We start from the raw sequence: 24813 nt of genomic DNA, 5'->3' as shown, positions 1-24813 counted from the left end.
AAATACACAAAAGGAACAAGTGCAGAGGACGAAGAAGAACCAATGGACATTGAAAACGAAGAAGACACTGCAACACTATCACTCACACCAAGTAACAGAGCACAAGGATCCACAAAAGCTAAGATTGATGACTGCCTCTTGACTTCACTCAAAATAACAGAAAGTCCACCAAAAAAACAGCGAACTGCAAGATCAGATGATGAAGATTAGTCTCAGTAAGCTTCGCACAACAACTTTTGCTTTTGCGACCAACATAACGCAAATGTAGTGTGGATTCCATCTACACCACTAACTATGCCTATTATCACTTTTGTAAAAGGCATGTAAAAAGACAACTTTTATGTACATATTCAACTCTTTTGATGGTAGATAAACTACCAACCAGTCTAAACTCAGATTGGTTGGACTACAATCTACCAAAAACAGAAAACCTATAATATAAGCGTGTTAATATACTCATTGTCCATATTCATATACCTCAACAAATTTAACCACAATAACCTCTCAATTTTCATGACCAATTATTCCTCATAATCAAACGAACGCAGACCACCCCCAGGCACCACCCGCGCCTTGCGCGGGGAAAACCACCTAGTATATATATAATATAATATATAAGAAGGCGTTTTGGGTTCCTGTTCATTGGGCATTTTTGTCCTTCAAATTTCATCTGCCGCAAGCTTTAGCCGAATGTTGTAGAACACGTTTTGGGTTCCCGTACGCAGCTATCCTCCCACAACCTTCAAAAATACCCTTGTAAGTTACACTATAGAAGACGTTTGAAAATTACTGTTCATTGCAATTTTCATCTGCTCTCCTCTGTGGCATTTTTGTCATTTCAACTAACCATCACGCAGCCTGTCATGCTGGCTGTACTGCAACCTTTTGAATGTCCATTGAGCCAGATTACGGTTTGATCTACAGTTTTTTTCATCTGTCTTGAAAAGGATATTTTGGTAATTAGGTGACAATCACAAAAACTGTGTTGACAATAATAACCCAAAATATGCCTTTTGTGTGGTGTGTAGACAACCATCTCCAGGTCAGGATCGTCCTTTTAGCCCAAAAAGAGTTTCCAGCCCTCTAAGGATAATTCCCCGCCTCCTTATTAGCCTCCATCTCTATCTTCTTCTTTTTATTTTCTCGTTCCATTTTCTCCCTTGTCTCTTTGTTCATCAAGCTCTGCTCTCTCTCTGTTTCTCTGGTCCCTCTTCTTCGATAGTATAGATCGATAAAATATTTTGATACACAATGGATATACCGTTGATTAATCTTTCTTGAAAAAGGTCCGGTTGAAAAGGAAGTCTTGAGGGGTTTTTGCTGCTCAGAAGGTTCCTATGGCCGCAGCTAAGAAAACCCCAGCTCCTGCAGCTGCTCGGCAGCAGCAATCCAAGCCGGCGGCTAAGCTTCCTTCGAAGCCGCTCCCCCCAGCTCAAGCTGGTTAGCTTTCCTTTTTCCTTTCTCTATCCTTTTTTTATTTCTTCCCTTTTGTTGAAGCGGATGATTTGTAGATTAGATTGTTCAGGGAGATTTGTAGGCAAAATAGCTGGTAGATTTGAGGTGGGTTATGGAGCTCACCTACTTTAAACTAATTTTGTTTAGCGGGCAAATCTTCCATGCACAGTTTTGGCCTGTATGAAAGATGGGCGTTGGAGAACTTGTAGAAGTGACTAATGGTACTCAAGACTTGTAGTGTATGCCTAACTTGCAGGGCAATTTATGAAACCAAACCTGCTATTTCTGCAGTAGCAGAATACATATGAACAATAAATAAAGAATTGAGCTTAGAATGGAATTGTGATGATCAAGATGCATCTGCCATTAGTTGCTAATTCCTGCATATAATCAGAACAGTGGTTAAAAAGAACAAAAAGAAAATGAATTTTGGGCAAAAACTAATGGGCCTGCATCAAAGCTCAAAAACCGTGACAAAGTTACAAGGTAGGGATGCCAATTTAAACTTCTGACAATGGTAAGAGATGACTAATTGGTTCAAGGAGATCAATTTATGTTTATCTTCTCAGACAAGGGAAAAGGGCAAAAAGAAAAAACTGTAGACATTTCTTATGCATTCGGCATTTGCTGTTCCAAAAAAGAAAAAAGAAACATGGATTGCTACGTAAATATTTTTAGTTCTAATTCAGCCCCAGTTATATAGAATATGGCTTATAGTTTATAAGATAATATTAAGTGGAGCATTAAAATGCTTATTTTACAGATTTATAACACTATAGTTGACGAGGGCTTAGCTTAATGGTTAAAATTGAAACCTCTATCCGCTTTTTAAATCACACTTCTCCCCCGTGTTAATAATATACATATACTAATTGAAAGTTGAAACTTATAACTAATTGCATGAACTGTTGAGAAAAGCATGGAAAATCATTCAAAACATCCTTTACATTTTAGCAAATGATTTTTTTCATCCCTTATTTTAAAATACTGAACTTTACATTTCTTACAAAATCAAGTCGATCAATTTTGATCCCTAGGTTTCCAACTAAGTTTTGGCCTAAGTTCATCTTGTGACCTATACGTAATCATTGTTTTAGGGACAAAAAGATTAAAACTCATATTTTTAAGGGCAAAAAATGGATGTGAGTTGGGTAATTTATTTAGCTACAAATCCTTTTTAGGAGCAAAAATGAATGCGGGTTGAGCAATTTGTTTAACTACAAATATCTGACCTTTTTGCACACAAAAATGACTATATATGGGTCATATGGTGTATTGAAGTTAAAAAGTGATCAGAAACCTAGGCTTGAACCAAATTTGAAGTTAGCATTTTAAAATTTAGGGATGAAAAATTTATTTTAGTAAAATGTAAAAGATGTTTTGAATGATTTTTTCGAAAATATCACTAACATTTGATACAAAATATTTTAAAAATGTTTGATAACATATAACAACAGTATTTCTAATTACTTTATATTCAGTGAAAGAATTACAGAGGTAATTCTAATTACCAATCTTATATTCTTGTGCAGTATTGATTCTCTATCAATCCGAAGGAGGGAAATACTCATATGCAAAACACCAATTATAGCTAGAAAAATAACCCTCTTTGTAGAACCTACGTCTAAAAAACAGCAATTATTTTATATGGCTGCCACGTGAGGAATTTTAAGTTAGTCCTTGTAGAGAAGCATTTTGAGTTAGTCCCTGCAGAGTTAGTTGATCTTTTGTTGACTGTTACTACGGAGGATATTGCCGGTGCTTTTGGTGGAACACTTGAAAAAGTACCCATGGACCTGAAATCTCATCCATGGTAGTTATAACAGGGATAAGCAAGTTTTGTGTTATGACCCAATCTGATAATTAGACCAATTAGTTGCAAGAGGAATGTTAGTTACATGGTAACTACTCTATAAGCTGAATCTATACATAGGAGATTGGGGATGTAATGAAGATCAGTTTGTATGTGAATTGTAGTCTCCTTACCCAGACAATCAATTTTACTCTTTTATCTCCTTATTTTGAAGTCTATCTTCCCTATCATTTTTGTTCTCTTTCCTCTCCTTCTATCTTCCTCAATTCCTTAATTCTTCAGCCCTAATCATTATTACATTTTGCTCTTTGGGCTCTTCGGCCTTTAGTTATCTTTTCAAAAAAATAGCTTGTTATATATATATATATATATCCTTATATATTATAAGAAGGCGTTTTTGGATACTGTTCATTGGTTTTCATGTGCTCTCCCCAGCGGCATTTTTGTCATTTTGGCCCGGCGCTTGTTCGTTTTGTTGCAGCTGGTACAACTGGCTGCTGTTCATTGGTTTTTGGATACCATTGCTTGAATTCTTGAGTCAATTTTCATCTCAGCCACTAGCCCTTCTGAGTCAATAACTCATACCATTGCTTCATTTATTGAGCTAGCTTATACTTTTACAAATATCCTTAGGAAATGTTCAAAGAACAGAGGTTAGTGTTGATTACATTTGATCTGCTCTCCTTAGGGGCATTTTTGTCATTCCAACCTCTTGCTTGATCTTTTTCTTAAAGCTCATACAACTAATTACTGCTTTTGTTGGGAAAATGTCTTTTTTCTGCTCTTATTACAAGCTTTATGCAAATGTTAGTTATTGCTGAACTCTCATGATGCTACCCTTATTACTCATTCTTGCAGTTGTATGTACACAACTTTTTGTATGTTCAGAAAATTGATTACTTAGTGTTTATCGTTTTGCAGTGAGAGTGTATATGAAGATGAGGACTTTGATGAGACCCAGAGGCAACTAGCTGCATTACTGGCCTCAAAGATTCAAACATGCTTTTCCTGTATCTTTAATTCTCTTCTTGCCTGTTTTATATAATAAATTGGATGATAGAAATAATCATCTACCTTACTTTGAAGTTTATGATTAGAGAAACTCGAAATCCTTCTAAACAATAGTTTTGTTGGAAGTTTTTGTTTTAAAGCCTACTTCTACAGAGTGCCCATCTTCTTGATTAATATGTTAGCATACATTTTACCAGGTTATGTAAAATACATCTCAAGAAGAGGAAGCATAAGTTATTTTTGCTTTTGTATGCATTCATTATTTATAACAAATCTCTGTCTCCCCTCTCAGGTCATTTGTTATTTGAATGAACTAAATCACTCATTGTCGTATGCCCTTGGAGCTGACCTTCTATTCGATGTATCAGAAGATTCAGATTATGTTCGAAGTATTATAGGTAGGATGTTATTCTTGAATTCTGCCTTCTAAATTTGTTCAGTATTTATATGTATTGCATTTATAAGAAAATAAATCATGGTTAGATAAATACTGAGTTTTGACTATAAAGTGGCACTGGTACTACATAACTTAACTATGCATTTCTTTTTAACCATGGCATGCACTTCTTACTTATCTTTCTATTATATGCTTTTGTGTCTCAGCTAAAGCTATAGACGAATGTCTTGACCTAAAGACCAAGGCTGCTGAGTCAAATAAAGCAGCAAAGATAGATTCAAGATCAAAACCCATTGTTGAAAGGATGCTTGATAAGTATGTAAACTTCTGAAATGCTAGATTACACTAGAGATTTGAACTTTTTCTCATTATCTCATTTTTGGACCTCCCTGTAGGTTTATAACTAACAGAAAACATCAATAAGCTGTGAGAATAGCCATAAAATACCAAAGATTGGATAAGATTGGGGAAGCAGTTATAAGAAGTGACAACATTCAAGTAATCCTATACTATTGTAATCATGTCTCTCACAATTTTGTCAGCTCTAGAAAATATCAGAACAGTGGTTATATCTATCTAATTCATTCTTGTTAACCTTATTCCTAATTCTAGAGAACATTAGTCCAAATATATCAGATGTCAAAATTTGAGAAATTTTGACCCTCAACTACTTTAATGCAGATACAGCATCTTCCTGTTAGAGTATTCTAAAAACAGACATCACCTCATTATTTAAGCATATGTCAGCTTCTCATGTTTTTGGATAGACCAGAGGACATTGCTGTTGTATTTGAGAAACTCTTAAGAACAGAAAGCAACAATGATGCTTTATTGGGATTTCAAATAGCATTTAACCTTGTAGAGAATGAACACCAAGCTTTTCTTTTGAAAATGAAGGACCAACTTTCCAGTCTCAAGGAAGATGTTTATGCTGAGAGGTTATCAAAAATAAAAGGAATACTGTCTGGAGAGACTTCCATACAGTTGACATTGCAATTCTTATGTAGTTATTATAACTAAGGCATTTTCCCTATTTTCTTTTCTTCTCTTCCCAAGATAGTTTCTCAGTTTACTGGATTTCTTTGAAGTATTTTACTAATTTTTGGTTTTTTGCATATTACATTGCATGTCCTAATTCTCAACAAAATAAAGCAATCTGTTGAGATGAGAAATGGTATTTGTCATAATGCAACTATATACGCTAATAGCATTATGCATGCTGTCAGAACCGTCAACACCTTACTGTGCACCTGCTTTGCTCATCATTTTATATGTTGCATAATGATAAAAGTAGTCATTTCTATCTAACATTTCGTATTTGTTTAAACTCTCAGAACTGGCTCACCAGGGCTATAAATTAGGCTAAGTTTAACACAACAGCACTACGAGAAACACAAGCATTGTCTACTATGGGGAAGGCATAAATCAGTTCCTGTGTGATAGTCTAACAAGCACTAATGCTGAGGTATTTGCCTTGTTGTATTATGTAAAAAAGTACCTATTTTTATCTTTGCACTTTTCCGCCTTTTTTAAAAATTGTCTCCTACAGGTTATTCAGCATAGTACCTACCTTAAAGAATGTCCTTTACACGTACACGAACATCTGTGCTTAACGTCTATAATCTATTTCTAAAATTAAAAGCTTAATGAATTCTCTCTTATTCTCTCTTTTTGTGAAAAAGAGAAATCAAAAGTCAGTTGGACATTTCTAACGATTTGGCATTGGGAATAGCTCTTGACAGTTTATGGAACAGAAGAAGCAACTCATACACTGATTGAGCAGATAACTTGGGATCAAGACCCCATACTACGTTATGGATAAATGTATGCATTGGCATTGGCTTACAGTAGAACTGCAAACAACAAGGCCATTCGACAGCTGCTGCATTTTGCTGCATCAGAATTGAGTGACAATGTTAGGCACACTGTGGTTTTGGCACTGGGTTAGTTTCTCTTATGTTCAGGTTTGGCACTTGCATATGGTTTATGTTCTAGGCTATAAGAATTTGACACCAAGGCTTTACTTCTCCAAACAACTTTTCATATGATGTATTCGCTCTTAATTTTTTCTAACCTTCTACAAGGATCGATGAAAATGCACATATTGAACAATCCATCTAATTGAGTTGCTAACCTTAAAATGTAGACTCTTCAAATCGTCTCCCTGCTCTCTGAATCATATAATCCACATGTTCGTCATAGTCCAGCTCTTATGTTTGGCATATCATGTGCTGGGACTGGTCTGAGTGAGGCCATATCATTGCTGGAGCCTTTGACATCAGATGTGCCAGCGATTCCCCTGTTGATGCATTCAGGTAGTTTTTTGCCTCATTTAACAGTGATTCCCTGATATTTTTGCCTCATTTAACAGACGGCCATTGGAAAAATTTATTCTGGATAAGCATCAGGACACTGTGAGCAAGATGCATACAATTTTAGCATTAGGAATCTTGGATGCTGGTGAAAGCAATGTGACAATAAAGTTGCTTTCAAAGACAAAACATAACAAAGTAATTGCAGTTGTTGGTCTTTTTTTAGCCAATCTTGGTACTGGAATCCGCTCATATACTTCCTTAGCTTGTCCTCTACCACTTCAGCTGTCAAGCTTCCTGCGGCCATTTTTATGCACACCAGTCAAAGCAAAGGCCAGGACAGCTAAGAAAGAGACACAGCAGAGATAGCATCAAAATTTCTGGGTAATAACAAAATCAAAATTTTTGAAAAAACAGAGACCCAATATATTAGGCATTAGAATCAGCAAAGAAATGAGGGGAAAAAATTACACATTACAATCAGAGAGAATTTGCAAGCCCAAAAATAGTGTAGATGCAGAAAACGAAAGCAAAGAACAAGAGCAGTGGTGGAAAGCTTATGCCAAAATGACCCTCTTGCACAAGAATTCGAGACATTTAGTCTATTGAATTAAGCATCTCTAAGGAGAAAAATGTAATTAAACATAGCAAAACACTATTCACTGATTTAACCTGAGCATCAATTCTCATTAATGCTGTACAATAACTCATGCTTATTAATCTTCTTGTTTCATTTTCTTCTCTACATCTGAATTATACAGACTTATTTCTTCTGCTGAATCCATTTTAGATTGCATCACCATAATAGATATTCAGTAGTGTTTTCCCATCTATTACTACCTCTATGCTATTATACTCGCACCTTCTCCACATACCAACCCCTGCTGTTACTTTGACTAAAACTTTCCTCCTTGTGTAATGAAGATTGAGAAACGCATCATTTTCATTGCATATTTAGTCACAATAGATGCATGATCTCTTTATTATAGAATAAAAAAAATGTTTTCGTTGACAATGCTTTATGTTGGATGTTTTTTAGTTGTTACAAGCTTTGCTCATGGACAATTTTGTAATTGGTAGATTCATGGTGCTGCAGAAAAGAAATCAGAACTGGAGCTCTTTGAATGGACTAAGCATTTTGAACTCGTGTAACACACTCAGTTCACGACACAAGCCTGAACTAGCGTCAGTTATTGCTTTTGTTTTTTAATAGCAACATAGACATTATTCTTAAACTTTTATAGCAAGAAACTCACTCTGTTGATTTCTGCTTACACTTAATATCAGAGCCTAAAACTTCATGCAATGAAAGCAATTGCTCATGCTCATTCATTGTACGACACTTATTGTGCTTATAGATTGTGTATACAACTTCTGCATTCCTACTATTTTCTGTTTCTTATCTTCGCTTCTTTTTCTCTTCCAACTTTTTCCCTTCCCTCACCCCTGCATAATACTCTATATATTTAATCAAGTTTGTTTTCTCTTCGTTACTTCTCAGTACAATGACAATTTCAAGCAGCAATCAATTATATAAAAACTCAGACCAGTTCTCCTCTGCTAATAAAACAGAAAAGTGAAAATCAGGAATTGCTTAAACTCAATGACACCTTACTAATATATACTGGTTTTTCATAATAAGGAACCTTGCTAACAGGTCTAAAGCTCCAACGCCTTGCGTGGGAAGCAATCCCTAGTATTATATATATATATATATATTTTTTATATATATATATATTATAAGAAGACGTTTTGGGTCCTGTTCATTGGGCATTTTTGTCCTTAAAATTTCATCTGCTCACTTCAGGGGCATTTTTGTCCTTCTAGCTTTTTGTTCTTCTAGCCTTTTGGCTGTTCTTTTTCGTGGAGCTATATATTATAAGAAGACGTTTTGGGTCCTGTTCATTGGGCATTTTTGTCCTTAAAATTTCATCTGCTCACTTCAGGGGCATTTTTGTCCTTCTAGCTTTTTGTTCTTCTAGCCTTTTGGCTGTTCTTTTTCGTGGAGCTAAATATAGAAGAAGACATTTGGAGGGATACTGTTCATTGCATACTATTGCTGGGATTCCGTGTGCATCTCCATGCTTGAGGATGTTGTACGTTCGAGTGCACTTTGTGATGGTTGTGCTTTGTACGTTGCACTATTGGTTTATTGCTTTTGGACTGTGGAGCCCACGATAACATTCCACTGCAACATTCTGCTTCTCATTGTGGTTTAGGCTCCTTCACATATTATATACGTTGGAGATTTCTGCTTTCTTGCTTGTGGCCCGTGGACCCCACATTGATTGTATGCATAGTTGTGTGGAGTGGGAAGAAAAAAATATATCTCCTCTTGAAATTAACTTGAGTTAAATTAAATGATAACGGATGTTCCCAAATTATTCAATTAAAAATATTAACTTTTTTAAAGAATTAAACTCCAATTAAACTGTTGAATGAAAATTAAATTAAACTTTTGGAAAAAATTAAAAATAAACTTCAATTAAATTATTGAATTATATGATGATAGACCTAACAATCATCAAAAAAAATGAAGAATTATTGTAGACATAATAATCGCAACTCATAGATTTAGAAATATTAGATTTCTGAATTAAAATTAAAATTCAACTCGAATAAAAAATGGAGTTAAATCAAGAATGGAGAATTAAAACTCCAATTAAACTCCAATTTTGAATTAAAAGATTGAGAATTAAACTCCAATTAAACTTCTGAATCTGAATTAAAATTAAAATTACACTTTTGGGAAAGATAAAAAATAAATTCAATTAAATTATTGAATTAAATGATGTTTTCATCATTTAAGGTCATAGACCAAACAATCATGAAAAAAAATGAAGAATTATGGTAAACATAATAATTTGGAAGTCATTAGAAATGTCCTTACATATACATAAGAAGCACTTTGTTCATTGGGTTTTGGGTTCCTGTTCATTGGGCATTTTTGTCCTTAAAATTTCATCTGCTCACTTCAGGGCCATTTTTGTCCTTAAAGTCTTTTGGTTGTGGTTGTTCGTTTGGTTAGTGTTCATTGCAATTCGTTTGTTCTGTTCAAGAGCTATTGGAACTGCTTGTTGCTTGTTGCTTGTTGCAAGGCTTAGCCGAATGTCAGTGGAACATCGGCTCTTTTGCAGCATTTACAAGAAGCATTAATGAGATGTGATGTTGAATTCTATCAGCCAGCTAATTTTCTCTTGTTTAATTACATTTTCGTCCTTCAAAATATTCATTGAATGGACTATATATTTTCAACTCATGTCTAATAGTGTCATTTTACAATAGCTTTTTACGTTTTCCCTCTGAATTCTGTCGGCCATTACTAATTCAAGCCAATTATGCCTTTATTCTGTCGACCTTATCACTTATCAGACGATATACTACGCATTATCAAACCAATACCTACCAAACCCACTCTCTCACCCGATGCCCCGGTCCACTCCCCACCCTCAACACCCCCGCACCCCGTGGCTAACAGCTCCGACTGCCGTAGCAATGGCTTTTGTTAAAGCCCAGAAAAGAAAAGCTTACTTCAAGCACTACCAAGTCTCGTTTAAGAGAAGGAGAGAGGGAAAGACGGACTACCGAGCTAGGGTGCGTCTGATCAATCAAGACAAGAACAAGTACAATACTCCGAAATATCGCTTTGTTGTGAGCAATACACTGAAGACCCATCACAGCTGATTGCTGCTCAGAAGGTTCCTGTGGCCGCAGCTAAGAAAACCCCAGCTCCTGCAGCTGCTCAGCAGCAGCAATCCAAGCCGACGGCTAAGCTTCCTTCGAAGCCGCTCCCCCCAGCTCAAGCTGGTTAGCTTTCCTTTTTCCTCTCTCCATCCTTCTTTTATTTCTTCCCTTTTGAGTATCTTATTTGTTTTGCACACTTTTTTATCGAAGCGTTAATGGGCGTTAGGGGTTTTTGTACTTCAATGGTATTTAGTGAGAAAGCAGCAAGTAAAAATGGTAACAGTTCTCTTTAGAATTTGAAATGGATGAGATAATTATTGTATGTTGAGTTGATAAACTTGATATGAAATGCAAAGGAACAGATAAAATTTTGAATTTTGCTCTAATTTGTTCACGTTATTTTTGGCTACCGTTGATTTTTTTTTTCTCCTCCTTTTTTATTTACTTTTGTCAAAATTTATTAGTATTTGTTTTAGCACAGGTTTTTGTCTTGTTTAACATAAGCACTATTTAAGATTGTGAAAACTTCAATTATGCTGGAAGATTGCTGTGCGCTCCAGTGGTGACTTTTTTTTGTAAGTATCATTTCCGATGTTGATGTTAATTTTTAGCTTTTCGAATCAAATTTGGCTATTTACTTTTCCGTTTTTATCTTGATACAAAAATCTCTATTTCTTATTCAATTACTGATTGAAGGATTTGCAGTACTCTCGATTTTCAAGTAAAAGGTTGCCGCTGAAGCTCAAGTGGATGCTCCCTTCTACTTAAACAAAATTTTGGCCTTTCTTTGTTTCTTCGTTCAGCTTTATCATTTTCCTTAAATAATTTTGGGTTTCTTCATTGTGTAGGTCTATGCAGCTGCTACTGTCTTTCTTGTACCATTTTTGGAGAGGAAGGGAAATTTCCTGAGGTGAACTTCAATTTCATTATTTTTGGGTTGTTTTCTTGCGTTGCTTAGGTAATTTCTTTTAACCATGTAATGCATCAAAATTCATAAAAACACAATAATTTAACAGAAATTTATGGAAAGTTTCATGGTTTTAAGCATCTTATACCTTGTTTCGCTTCCAATCTATATATATGGTAAATCACCCTTGCCGGAAGTCATAAAAGATTTCCTGTTTTGCGTTAAAATATTTGGCTATGGGTTCAACATCAATTTTAGTGATTTTGCATAAGTATGGTACAGGTTGTAAACCTTTTTTGAACTCTATTTTTAATGTGGAGTTAATATCGAAGGCAGTGTAGTGGAGGTAGGCTTTGCATGTTTCGTTTAACAATTTGTATCCTTTCATGTACTAAGTGATCCTCCCATGCATGGCAGGTTCATATAGATTCTGTAACAATTACTTATTAAGCTTCATTTATCCTCTTATATAGGTCATGCAAGCTGCACAACCTGTTAATGTGCCAGATTATCACTCTATAGACAGAAGCTTAGCTAAAAGGACATTACAGATGTAACTAACAAAGACTTCGATGCAAAAAAAAGGTTTCATAATTTCTTCATGTTATGTCTATAGATAATCAAACAATTACAGCTGTTTGATATACAAAAGATTGGTTTGCTGTTTGTTTTTTTGTTTTTTGTTTTCAAAACATTGATATGTTTGGAAATGATTAGCATTGGCCTAACTTTCGACAATAAGAGAACACCCCCCCCCCCCTTTTTAACACCAGTCAGTAATATCTATTTTATTGTCTCTCTGCTATAAGTTTTAGTATTCCATTTTGATGGCTGAACTTTTTTTAATCTGTAAAAAGATTGGAAATGATTCAGATATGTTGTCTTCAATTGAGTCAAAAAGTGCATTGGTTGGGAATGAGCCAAAAAATGAAGGATTATTGTCTGCTACATCCTCCTCACATGGCAAGCTGCTGAAGGTTCGAACTGATACTGCTAAGCATTTTTTCTTGCAAAGCCTTTTCTTTAAGCTAACAGTATTGATTGCAGTTGTACTATATGTTTCAGATTGTAATGCAAAAATACATAAGGAGCTATCCAAATGACTAAAAGCCTTTTTAGTGATAGCCTCTGGAGGTATCTCTCTCTGAATATGATCAATTCGTATATCAATAGATAGCCTTCTGTTTTGCCTTGTTGCACATTTTGCCACCATTAATCTGTTGTTCTGATTAGGACATAATTTACTCTCTTAATTTATTTTCAGAACTGGTGAATTGAGCTCCTTTTCATTTTGAGTTTGAATGAGAAACTTTGTTTTCATGCTTGTTTTCATGTAGTCCAAAGTTCTATGTTTTGTCAAGTACATTAGCCAACAAATTTTTTTTTCCAGATTCAATATTAAATGTATGTCTCAACGAAAAGTTACTTAGATATTCCTATCAATTGACTTTCTTCTTGATTAATGTGCTTGTTAGATTGAGTAGGCTTCTGATCTAATGCAATGCTTTGAAAACTAGCCTTTAAATCAAGGAACCTAAAATAACTAATATTTTTAACTATAAACTTTCATTAACTTTGGTGCAAATCTGTTAAGCCTGTCTTTTTTCTTTTCTTATTAATAATGGTGCATTTGTGATTTGTTGTTCTGGAATTAGCAAGCTTCAAATATTTTGCAAGAGTTGATCAACGTTAATAATGATGCAAAAGTTATATAAGCAATCCAAGATTAGGTCGAAGATGATAAGGCTATCTTTATTGAACAAACAGCAGTAAAATCTATTTGTGGAGTCTTTGATCACTTGTTTACTGCTCAAGTTGGCACTCCAAATGAGCAGCTTCTACAATTCATCTCTGTCCTGTTCCTAAAACTTAGTAAGTGTGCAATTCTTTGATTCTAGCAAAGATGCAATCTACTGAGTCTCATAGCTTGATAGGAATAAATTTATCAATGTCATAATTGAGAAGTAGCTTATAGTTAACAACTACAGGTGCTTGATAGCGTCTAACTGAGAACACTTATTTCTGCATGTTTCCCTGTCAGAATGGTTGTTTTTTATTGATTTTCTTTTTAATAATTTCATTTTGGATATTTTTGTATGACATCTATGTTGTTTACTCGTTCACTGAAAAGATTTATATTAAACGCGTACAATTTGATATCATCCTGAAATCCCCATGTGATTAGTTTTTTTGCCCATGTATCTCAGCAAAATAATTGAGATTGGACTGTATTCTTACAATTTACTTTTTCTTGGAAGTTCTGCCTCCGCTGTAGGTGCTCAGTTGGTGGCTGCAGTTGACGAGGCCAAAAAGGTGATTCAGACAAGGGACATTCAAGTGGAGGAGGCAACTGTTGGTGATGAAGGGAAGGATGCCTCTATACTAGGTGTCAAGTCTGTGGCTGCTGTTGGAGAGGCTGAAGAGGTCAAAGAAGTGGTTGAGACGGGAATTTGAAGTGGAGAACACAACTGTAGGTGATGCAGGGAAGGATGCATCTAACACAGCTATTTCTTTCCAACTTGATAGTGCCGAATCTGTTGCTACAAGGAGCAATGATGTGGTGGTTGACGAAGCTGTGGCCATGGTTGGAGGAGAAAAGCCCCCTGTTTGGCTAGACAATTTGCAATCAAGCGCTAATGAATCAGTCACAGTTGAGCAAGATGCAGAAATGGTGGTGATACCCGTGAAATCTTCTGTAGTGGTGACAGGAGAGGAGAAAGAGGAGTTACCTGACGGTAAAGAAGTAATGGTAGATGAGATTGTGAAAATCGAGATTAAGGTGGACATGGAGATATCCACTTCGGCTGCTGAGGTAACTGAAGGTGAAAATATTATGGGTTCACATGGTTTACAATTGGATGATAATGAACCTCCAAATTCAGCTAAAGAAGAGGTGGATAAAGAGATAAGTATTAGTGAGGAGACAGGTATTGTAGGCAACGCAACAATGGATGACATAAAAAAATGGAAGATAGTAAGAGTGGGGTGGTGGAGGAGGAAACTCTTCTAGCCAATGCGGAGATGGATGAAAAGAAGCAAATGGCAGCACCTGAAAATTCTGTGCCAAATGATTTGGAGTTTGTTGGTAGCAAAATAAGGAAAATATTCAGGAGAAGGGGATTCCAACTGCGGACACTGAAATGGAGAAGAAGATTGACGCTGAAATGGTGACTACTAGGGTTAGTGATGTTGAATCCAATGCTAAAATAGATGATTCAGTGTCTGTTCCACAAGATGAGGAAGATGAAGACATGGTTGCTGAGGAGGGATCTGCTCTGGCAGAGACGGAATTGGAAACTGAAACAGGTGTTGGGGAGTCAAGCAAGGCTGCTGGAGAGAAGCGCAAGAGAGGGAAGAATTCTAAAAATTTGACTAATTCTAAAATTGGATGAAGAACTCAAAAGCTAATGGATGAGGATGTTTGTTTCATTTGCTTTGATGGGGGGGACCTTGTGCTGTGTGACCGGCGGTAAGTATGCCGGCTTTTCAAATTGAATTCCATTCCACTTGAAATATATTTCCTCTTGAAATTAACTAATGTGTTGAATATGATCCACATGCTTATTGTATCTACTTATATGCCTTCTTTGTAAATGATATTGATTCATTATTTTTTCAGGGGTTGCCCCAAGGCATATCATCCTTCTTGTGTTAATCGGGATGAGGCATTCTGCCGTGCAAAGGGCAAATGGAATTGTGGTAAGTGCATCTGTCTCTTCTGCAAACATGGTTAGATGCGGGGATGCAACAATATTCACACTTAACCATAAATTTGTTTTGGAGGGTTCAGATGCATAAGTGCAGTGCTATTCTCTTTAGTTGTTTATATGTGATTTTTGCTACCTACTTTGTGAAATTTATCTGTTCTTAAGTAGTTTTGAAAGCTTTATTCGCTTATTGTACTCGCTCTCGAGAGACTAATTTAACATGCGGACAACCTAAGATACTCTGAAAACTGAAGAACGTGACTTATTGACATGTCCAATGAGACTAACCTTTAATTGCTACAAAATTGAATACCTCTTCTTACCTCAGTTGCGTGATAGTTTCTTTGCACCAACTGAAGCACACTTTTGGAATATCAAGAATAGGAAAGAGAACCTCAGGAAATTGCAGAAATGACTTGACTCGTCATGTTAAAAGGGTTGGGATTTGTATATCATACGAGACATGACATTTGAACATTATTCTTGATGAAGTTGATATATCAGCATGCTCTTTACAATTGACATTATTTACTATACATGTAGTTTGATAAAGGATGATTACTTGCTAACGTATACTCTGGGAAAATTGAGCCCTCCACTTCATGCTTTTATTTAATCATTTTTCTATGCTGAAGTTTTTCATAAAATATGGTTGACTGATCTCTGCTTGCTCTTTCGTTTTTGGTTAGACATATTCAATTTGACGTTGTTGTGTTATATTTATGCAGGTTTTGATAGCCTTTGACATGCACTCGTCCTTTTGTTGTATTTCAGGTTGGCATATTTGTAGCACTTGTCAAAAGAATGCCTATTACATGTGTCTTACCTGTCCTTTTGCCTTGTGCAAAGGATGTGTGAAAGATGCTGCTTTCTTGTGTCCTAGGAAATAAAGGCTTTTGTGAGACATGAATGAGGATTGTCAAGCTAATTGAAAGCTATGACAAAGACACTAACAATGTACTCTCTCTCTCTCTCTCGCTCCCCTTTCTTGATAGGTAGAATTACCTTTAATTTTGGTGCTGTAAGTACTAAGTAGAGTAATTTATATTCAATTAGGCCTTGGTCATACTCATTCTGATTGGTTTTCGTTGTATATTGGTTGTAATAGTTATTTTAACTTTTCTCTTGATAGGTTTGCTGGTTTGTTCATATTTTAATAGCTTCTATCTTTTTGTTATCTTTGTGGGCGTGCTTGGACTAATGCTGTCTTTGAGTTCTTTATGAGTTTTCACCATATGCATCTGATGATTATTTGGTTCTTTTAAAACCCATAATACCTGCTATTACCATTCAAGGAGAGAATGTGAATTGGGTTGCCAAAGGTTCTGGCTAATAAACCTCTTTTTCCCTTTAGAATGTAATTATTTGAACAAAACTAATTTTATTCCTTTAACCCTTCAACATCAATTCTGTTTTGACACTATTGCATCTTTAAGAGATTAATGCTTGCTTTTCATGTCTGGTTTTCTAGGCAAAATTGGATTGTTTGGTTTAGGTCTTAAAAATTGTCTTGCTGTAAAATTGTGTATCTTTTGATTAAACTTTGCTCATGATATGGTGGGGCTATTTGGTGTCTCTTTTAGTGAATTTTATGGTGGGGTTAAGATCTGTTGCTAATGAAGAGGAATCTACTGGTGCGGTTGTGAGAAGGTGGTGAAGACATTTCTTCACCGGGCAAGACTGAATGGGCATCAGAAGAACTTCTGGAATTTGTTGTGCACATGAAAAATGGTGATAAATCTGTTGTGTCTCAATTTGATGTTCAGGCTCTCCTGCTTGAACATATCAGACAACTTTTATGTAGCACTGCAGTGACTTCAGCAATATATTTTGAATCAGCCATGCTGCTGTATATGTAAATGGTACCAAACAATTCTTGTACAATACTCCAATGACTTTATTCTTTTGAATTATAGCATCGTATCAACCATTAAAAAATATCACAATAACAAATAAAATTTTATTAACAGGTCTCAAGTTCCCACGCCTTGCGTGGAAAGTCATTACCTAGTATATATATATATATATTTGATGTTGTATGCATGTTAATCAATTCCTATACATTACTATACTGTCCTCTGTTATCGTATGTTGAACATGAATTTAAAAAAATATTAATCGCACTCAACTTTTTATTGATTATATTTTCATTATTTATTTTAGTATATAATCTGATACATGAAAATTATATAATAAAAATGATAGCCATCGATCGAGAGTGCGGTCAACAAAATGTGGAGCGTGATTAATCTTGATCTAATTTTTATTTGTCATAATGATTGGTGTCTAATGCTTGCCCGTTTCACTTAATTTCTTCCACCATGAGAAGCATGCCCACGGACATTATACTCTTTTTAACTTTTCCAGCTCGATATAATTAGGCCTCAGTGAAACTCTCTACTTTCGGCATCAAGCAAAAGGGATATGTGTAATTGGGTCATAACTGGGTGGATCAAGAAGAAAAAGGGAGGATCAAGCAATCAAGTTCGAGATAAATTAACTTGATTACTTGAACTGATAATAAGTGATTACACGATCTTTGCTTTTGTCCAAAAGCATTTGATTTTGGTATATACTCCTCGTTTGAGCCTTTAAGCGCCGAATGGATTTGTGTAATTTCTTGGCGATACTCCTACAGAATAGTAGAGTAGAGCGCGGCTAATTAGTTAATATGATGTTTTTTTTTAAAAAAAATTGACTGATAACATATTTATGTATGAGATGCTCCTAATGAGAACGATGAAGAAGCATGCATGTGCAAACAATAGACAAACATCAATGCTGGAGCAGGCTAGGTGCCTTCTTGATTTGACGACTGATGTTCCCAAAAGCATTTTCTTAGCGAAATGTATTCATTTTGGTAAATGGCGCAGCTTTTGACTTATGGGTTAATTATTTATGTTATGAGTATACTTTAATCGAGCATCAATTGCCTATTTTGGGGGAATTGAAGTGCAGGATATGTGCAACAACAGCCGGGAGATACGTCTCCTTAATCACTAAATTAGATCGCATTAATACTGGAATTACTCAATAAAACAATTAATGCACATATGACACTATTACGACTATGTGGTAGTTGATGCATCTTGACCTTTTCTAACTAAAGTTAGAAATTCGACTTTTATAAACCTATCCCAGAAGAAACCTCAAAAGTCGGCAACTTTTGAGTTTTGAGGTCCTCCCAAGAACTTATAAACCCAAATCCAAATCCCCCCCCCCCCCAGAACCGATGTGGAATGGCAACCCCACAAGGGCATGTGGTAGTTGATGCATGGCATTTGTTTTTTTTTTCCTTTGTTTCCCACTTATCAGTGTCCTAAACAAGCAAAGTGAACCCTATTCGCATCCCACACGGGATCCTCAATGCCACTTTTTCAGTGGCAATTCAGTGTCACTTCTTCTATATTTATGCCAAGTGTACTATTTATTTAATTTGTCATGTGCTATTTATTTAAATTTCTTCTACCATCACGTAATAAGTGGGATTGACACTGAATTTGACATCGAATAGTGGCATAGAGGATCTCAACTGATTCGCATCCATATCCACTTTGATGATGTCTGTTAAGCTTCATCTGCATCATTTTAGCAGCAGCATTTTGCAAAGGGCGCCCCTGAAAGAAAAACCCAGAAAATCCATAGCACGAACAGTGGACAGATACTACCATAACCTTTCTTCTCGTCATCAATGCTTAATTCTTAATAAAAGCTTGGGGGGGAGGGGACATAGCGTCCCAGTAGATGCACTCAAACTTGAAACACTTCCAATGCATTCTTTTGGTTGCTAGCAAGAAGGCTCATGTGAGACGCACGTGCAAGACATGAATGAATTATATGAAGTATGAACTCACCAGTCCACTAGCTTTTGCATATTTGTATTCTTTCTCACAATCATCGTCACATGGACCAACCTGTTGACAATAAGACCCACTAAACTGGAATAGAAATTCAGTAGTCGGCCAAACAATAATTCAGTGAGCCTCTCTTCCTCTCTCTCTCTCTCGGAGATTCATAGAGTTAAGAGGCCACCAAAGTCTCCTGCACTTTCAATAATTGACTTCCCTATGAGGCTTTTTGCCTTTTGCATTGTGTAATTTACAAGGTCTAGACAAATGCTGCTATCCCTTGTATGGCTACTATACATGCCTTGTGTAGTCGACTTATCTAATGCTGTTAAATATATGGCGCCAATCTGCAAACTGCAAACGACATTACAGGATTAAAAGCGCACTATTTTTTTTTATATACAAGTTCAGTAGCGTGACATCATATGAACTGATAACTGGAAACATTTCTTTATGACAATTATTGAGTACTCGTTTCAAACATACAGTAGATTGACAAATAATTAACGAAACTCTTGACGTGCTTGTATATGGTGTAACTTGGACATGGGGCCTGCTTTGGGCGGTTCTATAATTATACATCTTTCGTCTATGTTGATTTCTTGCTTTTGTTGCTTTGTGCATCGGAGGATTAGTGGAAAAGTTAGATGAGAATCGAGATAATTAACTTGAAAAACTAAGAGGCTGGTATAGGAAGAGGATTATGTGAAAAAAACAAAAAAATTTAACGTTAAGACACTTCCACTTGTCTTAAAAAATTCGTCATCAGTAGTCCAATCCTCAGCTTTCTCGAAACCTTTGGTGTAAGATTATGCTTCGTGACTAAACTTCTTTTGAAGCGATTGAATCAGTTTCGTTGGATTTAGTCACATGAAGCAAATTGTCACTTCACTTGTACGTAACACTCGAGCTAAGTTAGCTAACCACACATGAAGATGTTGAAGAATTAATTTCGTGCTACGATCTTTTGTGCCCAATCACATGAGAAAATCTAGTTGGGGCTGATCACAATTGGTGAAGTCTTTCCATTGGGTCTCACCCACTTTCACTTTCAGTTAATCTACCAAGAAAAGTGAGGGGGTCTCGAGAGTCATGAAAACTCTTCCCTTCCACATTACCTTCATTGGTTTCTGATAAGCTTTTTGTCATTCCCATGAAAATTGACCTTTACCTTGTCATCATTTAATACTTTCTTGTTTTTAAATAATGCTACTAGTACTATAGCACCACCAGCAGTTGGGAAAGCATGGGCAAGTACTGGCTTCTTCTATGACTGGACCATTTTCTTATTGGTCTTTAGGCCAAAGAATTTGCTTTGAGTGAGAGCGGCTGGGACGAGGTTGAATGGGGAAGCTGAGTTTTGGCAGAGTTTTGGATCGTTTTTGTCTTTCTTCTTCTGGGTCAGGCTCTTGTCTCTGCATCAATAACTATGCCTCAGAAGATGAGCGTGAGCTAGAAAGCAAGCCACTGATTACAACACCTGAAACTGGCCAGTTGGTGAAAATCAAGGATGTTATTTCTGCACCCCCGACCCTGGCTCTTCAATTGAAGCCCAAGGTAAACACTTCCTCATTAATACTTGCCACAGCAGCAGTCAGCAGTAAATGTACCAATTGGTTAAAAATCGCATCCCCTTAAAATTGCCAGATTCCAGTCTGTTAAACTGAAAAATCTACGGGGTTGCATCTCATTTTTTGTTGCATTTTGTCCTGTAGCATACATGTAATGCAAAAACTCTAGTCACCGCGTTTGCTATGCGGTGCTTCTTTAGTTTAATCATTCACTTTCTAGAACCAGGAGATTTTGTGACCGCCTCAAATCATCGCCTGTCTGCAGCTGCATTCATGTCGAAGTTTTGGAACTTAAGTACCAACTATGAAGGATTTAATAACTGGATTTGCTTATCTTCTGCGTAACAAATAATAATCATAACAGTACCTGATATTCCATAAGTTCGAGCCATTGGTCAACTTAACAGAGTTAAAAAGTAAGGTTAAAGTTTTGGAGTATAATGCCTGTGCTGATTATCCCGTTCAATTTTTTTTTTTCCATTCGACATGCCAAATGACTCCCAGCTTGTTAAATTATCTGTCGCTGTATTGATCCAGACGGTTGTGCTAAAAGTGTCGATGCACTGCAATGGATGCGCAAGGAAAGTCAAGAAGCATATCTCCAAGATGGAAGGTAATTACCAAATCATGTCTCCATTCGTCATCATACTTAACAATGACTTTCCCAGTCGAATAGACTAGCAAGTAAGAACTGAATCTTCTGCTAAATCAATCTTTTCCTGTTCCACTAAATAAATGTGAGGGAAAGGAATCTTGCCGGCCAATACACAGAAAATGGTAGCAATTTTCTCATGCTACGTTAGTATGAGAAAATTGATTGTTAAAATTTAATGACACCTCGCAAAACACCAACCAAAAAATAAAATGACCGGTTGTGATTCATCTAGGACTCATCCAAACAATGTATATCGAATGATCTTAGATGAATGATGAATTCTAAACCGTTGAAATTCTTGGTGTGGAAAAGTTGTGAGAACTCATCCCATCTATAATGTATTGTCCCGTACTATTTGACATAAGTCTGTTTAGGCCTCACCGCTTTGTACAAAGGCAATATGAAGTTACCTTTCCTACCATCCGGATTTCAGGCACGAAGTCGAATGCTCATTGAAAGTCCAAATTCTAAAAGTGTTAAACTTACACGCATTAAAAGTGTACACTTTATCACCGTTAGATACTTGATATATATATATATATATACAAAATTATAATTTCAAGTTCAAATTTAAATTAATTCTCATACCTCATCTAATGGTGAGTACATATATATTATTAATTTATAAAAGATTAATCCATTCTAAAATGAAACAAAATTTTGAGATTACATTGATCCCTCACATTTGAACGATAGACGTACTAAGCTAAAATCTTAATGTCCAGAATCTTGCAGTTAAAGTTTGAGCCGTCTATTACGGGTTATCGACGGCACCAGAAATGCAAATTGATCTAGATCCTTAGCAACCTCTCAGAGAGTCCAGCCACCTCCAGATAACAGATTCACAATATTTTAAATAAAATCGATCAAGTAATTTTTTTCCAAAAAAATAAAAAAAGGAAGGAGCAGACTGTTTTATCAAAACGTGATTATGCTCTTTCTAACTCTTTGTGGCTGGAAAGGAGTGACATCTTATGAAGTAGACCTGGAAAGCAAGATGGTGGTGGTGATTGGAGACATTGCTCCTTTCGAAGTGTTAGAGAGTGTATCTAAAGTGAAAACCGCCGAGTTATGGACCGCTCCTGCCTGCTAGCCAAAATGCAAGGAAACCTGCCATTTCTTTTCAATGCTATTCCAAAGACTAAGGCTATAAGCCACGGGGAACAAGTGGACAAGACGACTACATAGACCTCGTGCCATGTAACATTGAAATGTATTAATATACATTCACATCTATAAATATTGTACATGTCAAATATCGTGCTTAATTATATCCAATAGAGATCCATTGGACATCATGACATAAATTAATCAATAGACTTTCTCCATGTACGATATTATAATCTGTGTATTTGAGAAATCGATTGATGCACCAAGCTACTTCCCCGAGCAACTGTAATGAGAGACCTTTCCAGCTGCTTCAGTATGACTGTATTTTTGTCCCTCCGAGGTTGTCAAGTCAACAACCACAGGTGCAAGGTGAAGGCGTGCTTTATTGATGGTTTGACCCAAATCTTCATGCCCTTCTGCAAGATTGAACTAGGAAGTTTCTTTAAATATTAGGACTTGTTAGTTCTCTCTTGGTTTCCTTGTTCTCCTATTTTTTTGATCCGTTTGAAGCCTTGATATGGCTTTCAAAGAGTAAGAATTATCAAAAGAGGAGCAAAACTTCTTCAACCTTGGCCAAGACAGTATCTTGCCATATATAGCTCTTAATCTGTCTTCCCGCAATCCTCTATCCCAGGATTCCTTACATAGGCGTATTCAAGCACAATCGCCTTCATCAAATTAATGTTCGGAAAGGCGTACAGTTGTTTCGAGTGAAATAGCACGCTTTCAAAATTTTCCACTTAAATACACAATTTTGATTTACATAGCTCCAGAAAACCAAAAGAACGAAAAGTCACTAGCAACCAGTGGCTAGGAAGAGAAAGTAAAAAGATAAAAATATTTTGGCCATAGTTATTAAACCCGGCCCGGAGAGGAATCCGGTGAAAGAGGTGGGTCAACGGATTATTGGTTCAACCAGTGGATGAGTGGTCCAACCAGTGGGTCACTACATATATTTAAATATTATGTTTTATAATTTTTGATATGGTTAAAACTATAATAAACTATGTTATAGTAAATATTCAATTAGTCCAATTTATTATAGAATCATTAATTCTTATAAGAATTAACAAAACCTCAATTTTATTAGTAATCCACCAAACTTCAAGTATAAAATATTATCTAAGTGTAATTATCTAATTTATTTATGAATTTTAAGTGCAAAAAGTTATTAAGAATAATATTTGTTTTTAAAATGAATTTTGTAATATGTTATTTTTAAATCCATTTAATAATTTATAGAGTTTAGGGAATAATAAAATTTTATTAACAGATTCCAAACAAATTTTGTTTTGAAGAAATAAAATAAGAATAAAAATCTAATATATAATATAGAAGGAGTGAATAAGCACCAAATGAGTTGTTGGGCAAGTGGTGAGTGTGCTTAACCTTTATACTTGAGGGCTGAGGTTCAAATCAGCATTGGAACATTTTCTAATCATTTTTATCCCAAAATCGGGTTCCTTACAAAATCGTCCGGTTCAGCCGAGTTGACCAGTTAAACCGAGTCGACCGGTTAATCCGCCGAATCGTTGAAAAGTCAACGGGCTTCTTGCACAAACGATCCAGTTACAAACCCAACTCGGTTTCATGACCGGTTCACCGAGTTGACCGATTGAATTGCTTGGCCGAGCCGGGTTTAATAACTATGATTTTGGTATTCTAATTCGATAACCCTTTCTGGACTCAGATTATTGTGTAGGCTCAAATTAGATAACTATGTGGGCTCAGATTATTGTGTGGCTCATGTATGTCCCCCGACTGTCCGCAACTTTGAGGTATATTGCTCAAAGTATGTTTCCTCAAACATTGCGGACTATCATCTATTTTTCTAAAACATTTTTTTCGTAGCAACATAAATTAGCAATGTAGCACAACTTATCACGTCAATCAAATGCTTCAGGTTAGATAGACATATTCCTTTGTATGACTTCAAATGATCTTCAATATTACGCGACGACAAACGCAATTGTTCATCAACAGGTGTTATCAGCAATAGGAGCAAGCATAAGAAACTTGATTTTTATGAATTTCTGCACAATTCAAGTATTGATATGAATTTAAATAAATCCTCCCAATTAGCATTTTTCACTCGAGTGTGCTGCTAATTTTACACATACAAACAAAACAAGCAAATATGTTAAGCGGACTAACAGATAATATATTTATTATTATGTAAACATATTACCTTACATTTATCATGTCCCCGTCTCAATTTTTTGTACAAAAATCTAAATGTATTTGGAGTTACTCAGAAGATAACACTATTGCAAGGATATGTTGGACTAATATCAGCATTTTTATGACGATGGTGCTTAAAATCTCTCTCCCAATCCCAAACTA

General features: G+C 35.8%; 3 protein-coding genes across 10 annotated transcripts; all 3 read left to right on the top strand.

Moving 5' to 3' along the window:
* Positions 1-1110: 1110 nt before the first annotated feature.
* LOC113695615 (26S proteasome non-ATPase regulatory subunit 1 homolog B-like) lies at positions 1111-8376 on the top strand. Of its 7 annotated transcripts, XM_072054869.1 has the most exons (8): positions 1114-1440; positions 4190-4278; positions 4572-4677; positions 4883-4991; positions 6011-6141; positions 6409-6640; positions 6823-6991; positions 8069-8376. In XM_072054869.1, the coding sequence occupies exons 6-8, from the start codon at positions 6590-6592 to the stop codon at positions 8110-8112; spliced, it is 264 nt and encodes an 87-aa protein (XP_071910970.1). In that variant the 5' UTR covers positions 1114-1440; positions 4190-4278; positions 4572-4677; positions 4883-4991; positions 6011-6141; positions 6409-6589; the 3' UTR covers positions 8113-8376. The 7 variants fall into 7 exon arrangements, with proteins under 7 accessions (XP_071910973.1, XP_071910975.1, XP_071910971.1 ...); XM_072054872.1 differs by having other exon boundaries at positions 1111-1440; positions 4190-4677; positions 8028-8376; XM_072054871.1 differs by lacking the exon at positions 4883-4991 and having other exon boundaries at positions 1112-1440.
* A 2107-nt stretch (positions 8377-10483) lies between these two features.
* Positions 10484-16463, top strand: LOC140009645 (uncharacterized). Its single transcript, XM_072055746.1, has 8 exons — positions 10484-10582; positions 10669-10795; positions 11521-11582; positions 12437-12556; positions 12645-12713; positions 13838-15048; positions 15199-15278; positions 16061-16463. The coding sequence occupies exons 1-5, from the start codon at positions 10484-10486 to the stop codon at positions 12684-12686; spliced, it is 450 nt and encodes a 149-aa protein (XP_071911847.1). The 3' UTR covers positions 12687-12713; positions 13838-15048; positions 15199-15278; positions 16061-16463.
* A 3473-nt stretch (positions 16464-19936) lies between these two features.
* LOC113697441 (heavy metal-associated isoprenylated plant protein 35-like) lies at positions 19937-22671 on the top strand. 2 transcript variants are annotated; one of them, XM_027217054.2, is made up of 3 exons: positions 19937-20691; positions 21210-21318; positions 22323-22671. In XM_027217054.2, the coding sequence occupies exons 1-3, from the start codon at positions 20479-20481 to the stop codon at positions 22451-22453; spliced, it is 453 nt and encodes a 150-aa protein (XP_027072855.1). In that variant the 5' UTR covers positions 19937-20478; the 3' UTR covers positions 22454-22671. The 2 variants fall into 2 exon arrangements, with proteins under 2 accessions (XP_027072855.1, XP_027072856.1); XM_027217055.2 differs by having other exon boundaries at positions 19962-20691; positions 21243-21318.
* The last annotated feature ends 2142 nt before the right edge of the window (positions 22672-24813 follow it).

This window comes from Coffea arabica, chromosome 6e (assembly GCF_036785885.1).
Source record: "Coffea arabica cultivar ET-39 chromosome 6e, Coffea Arabica ET-39 HiFi, whole genome shotgun sequence".
NCBI lineage: Eukaryota > Viridiplantae > Streptophyta > Magnoliopsida > Gentianales > Rubiaceae > Coffea > Coffea arabica.
This window is presented reverse-complemented; position numbering and strand designations above follow the sequence as displayed.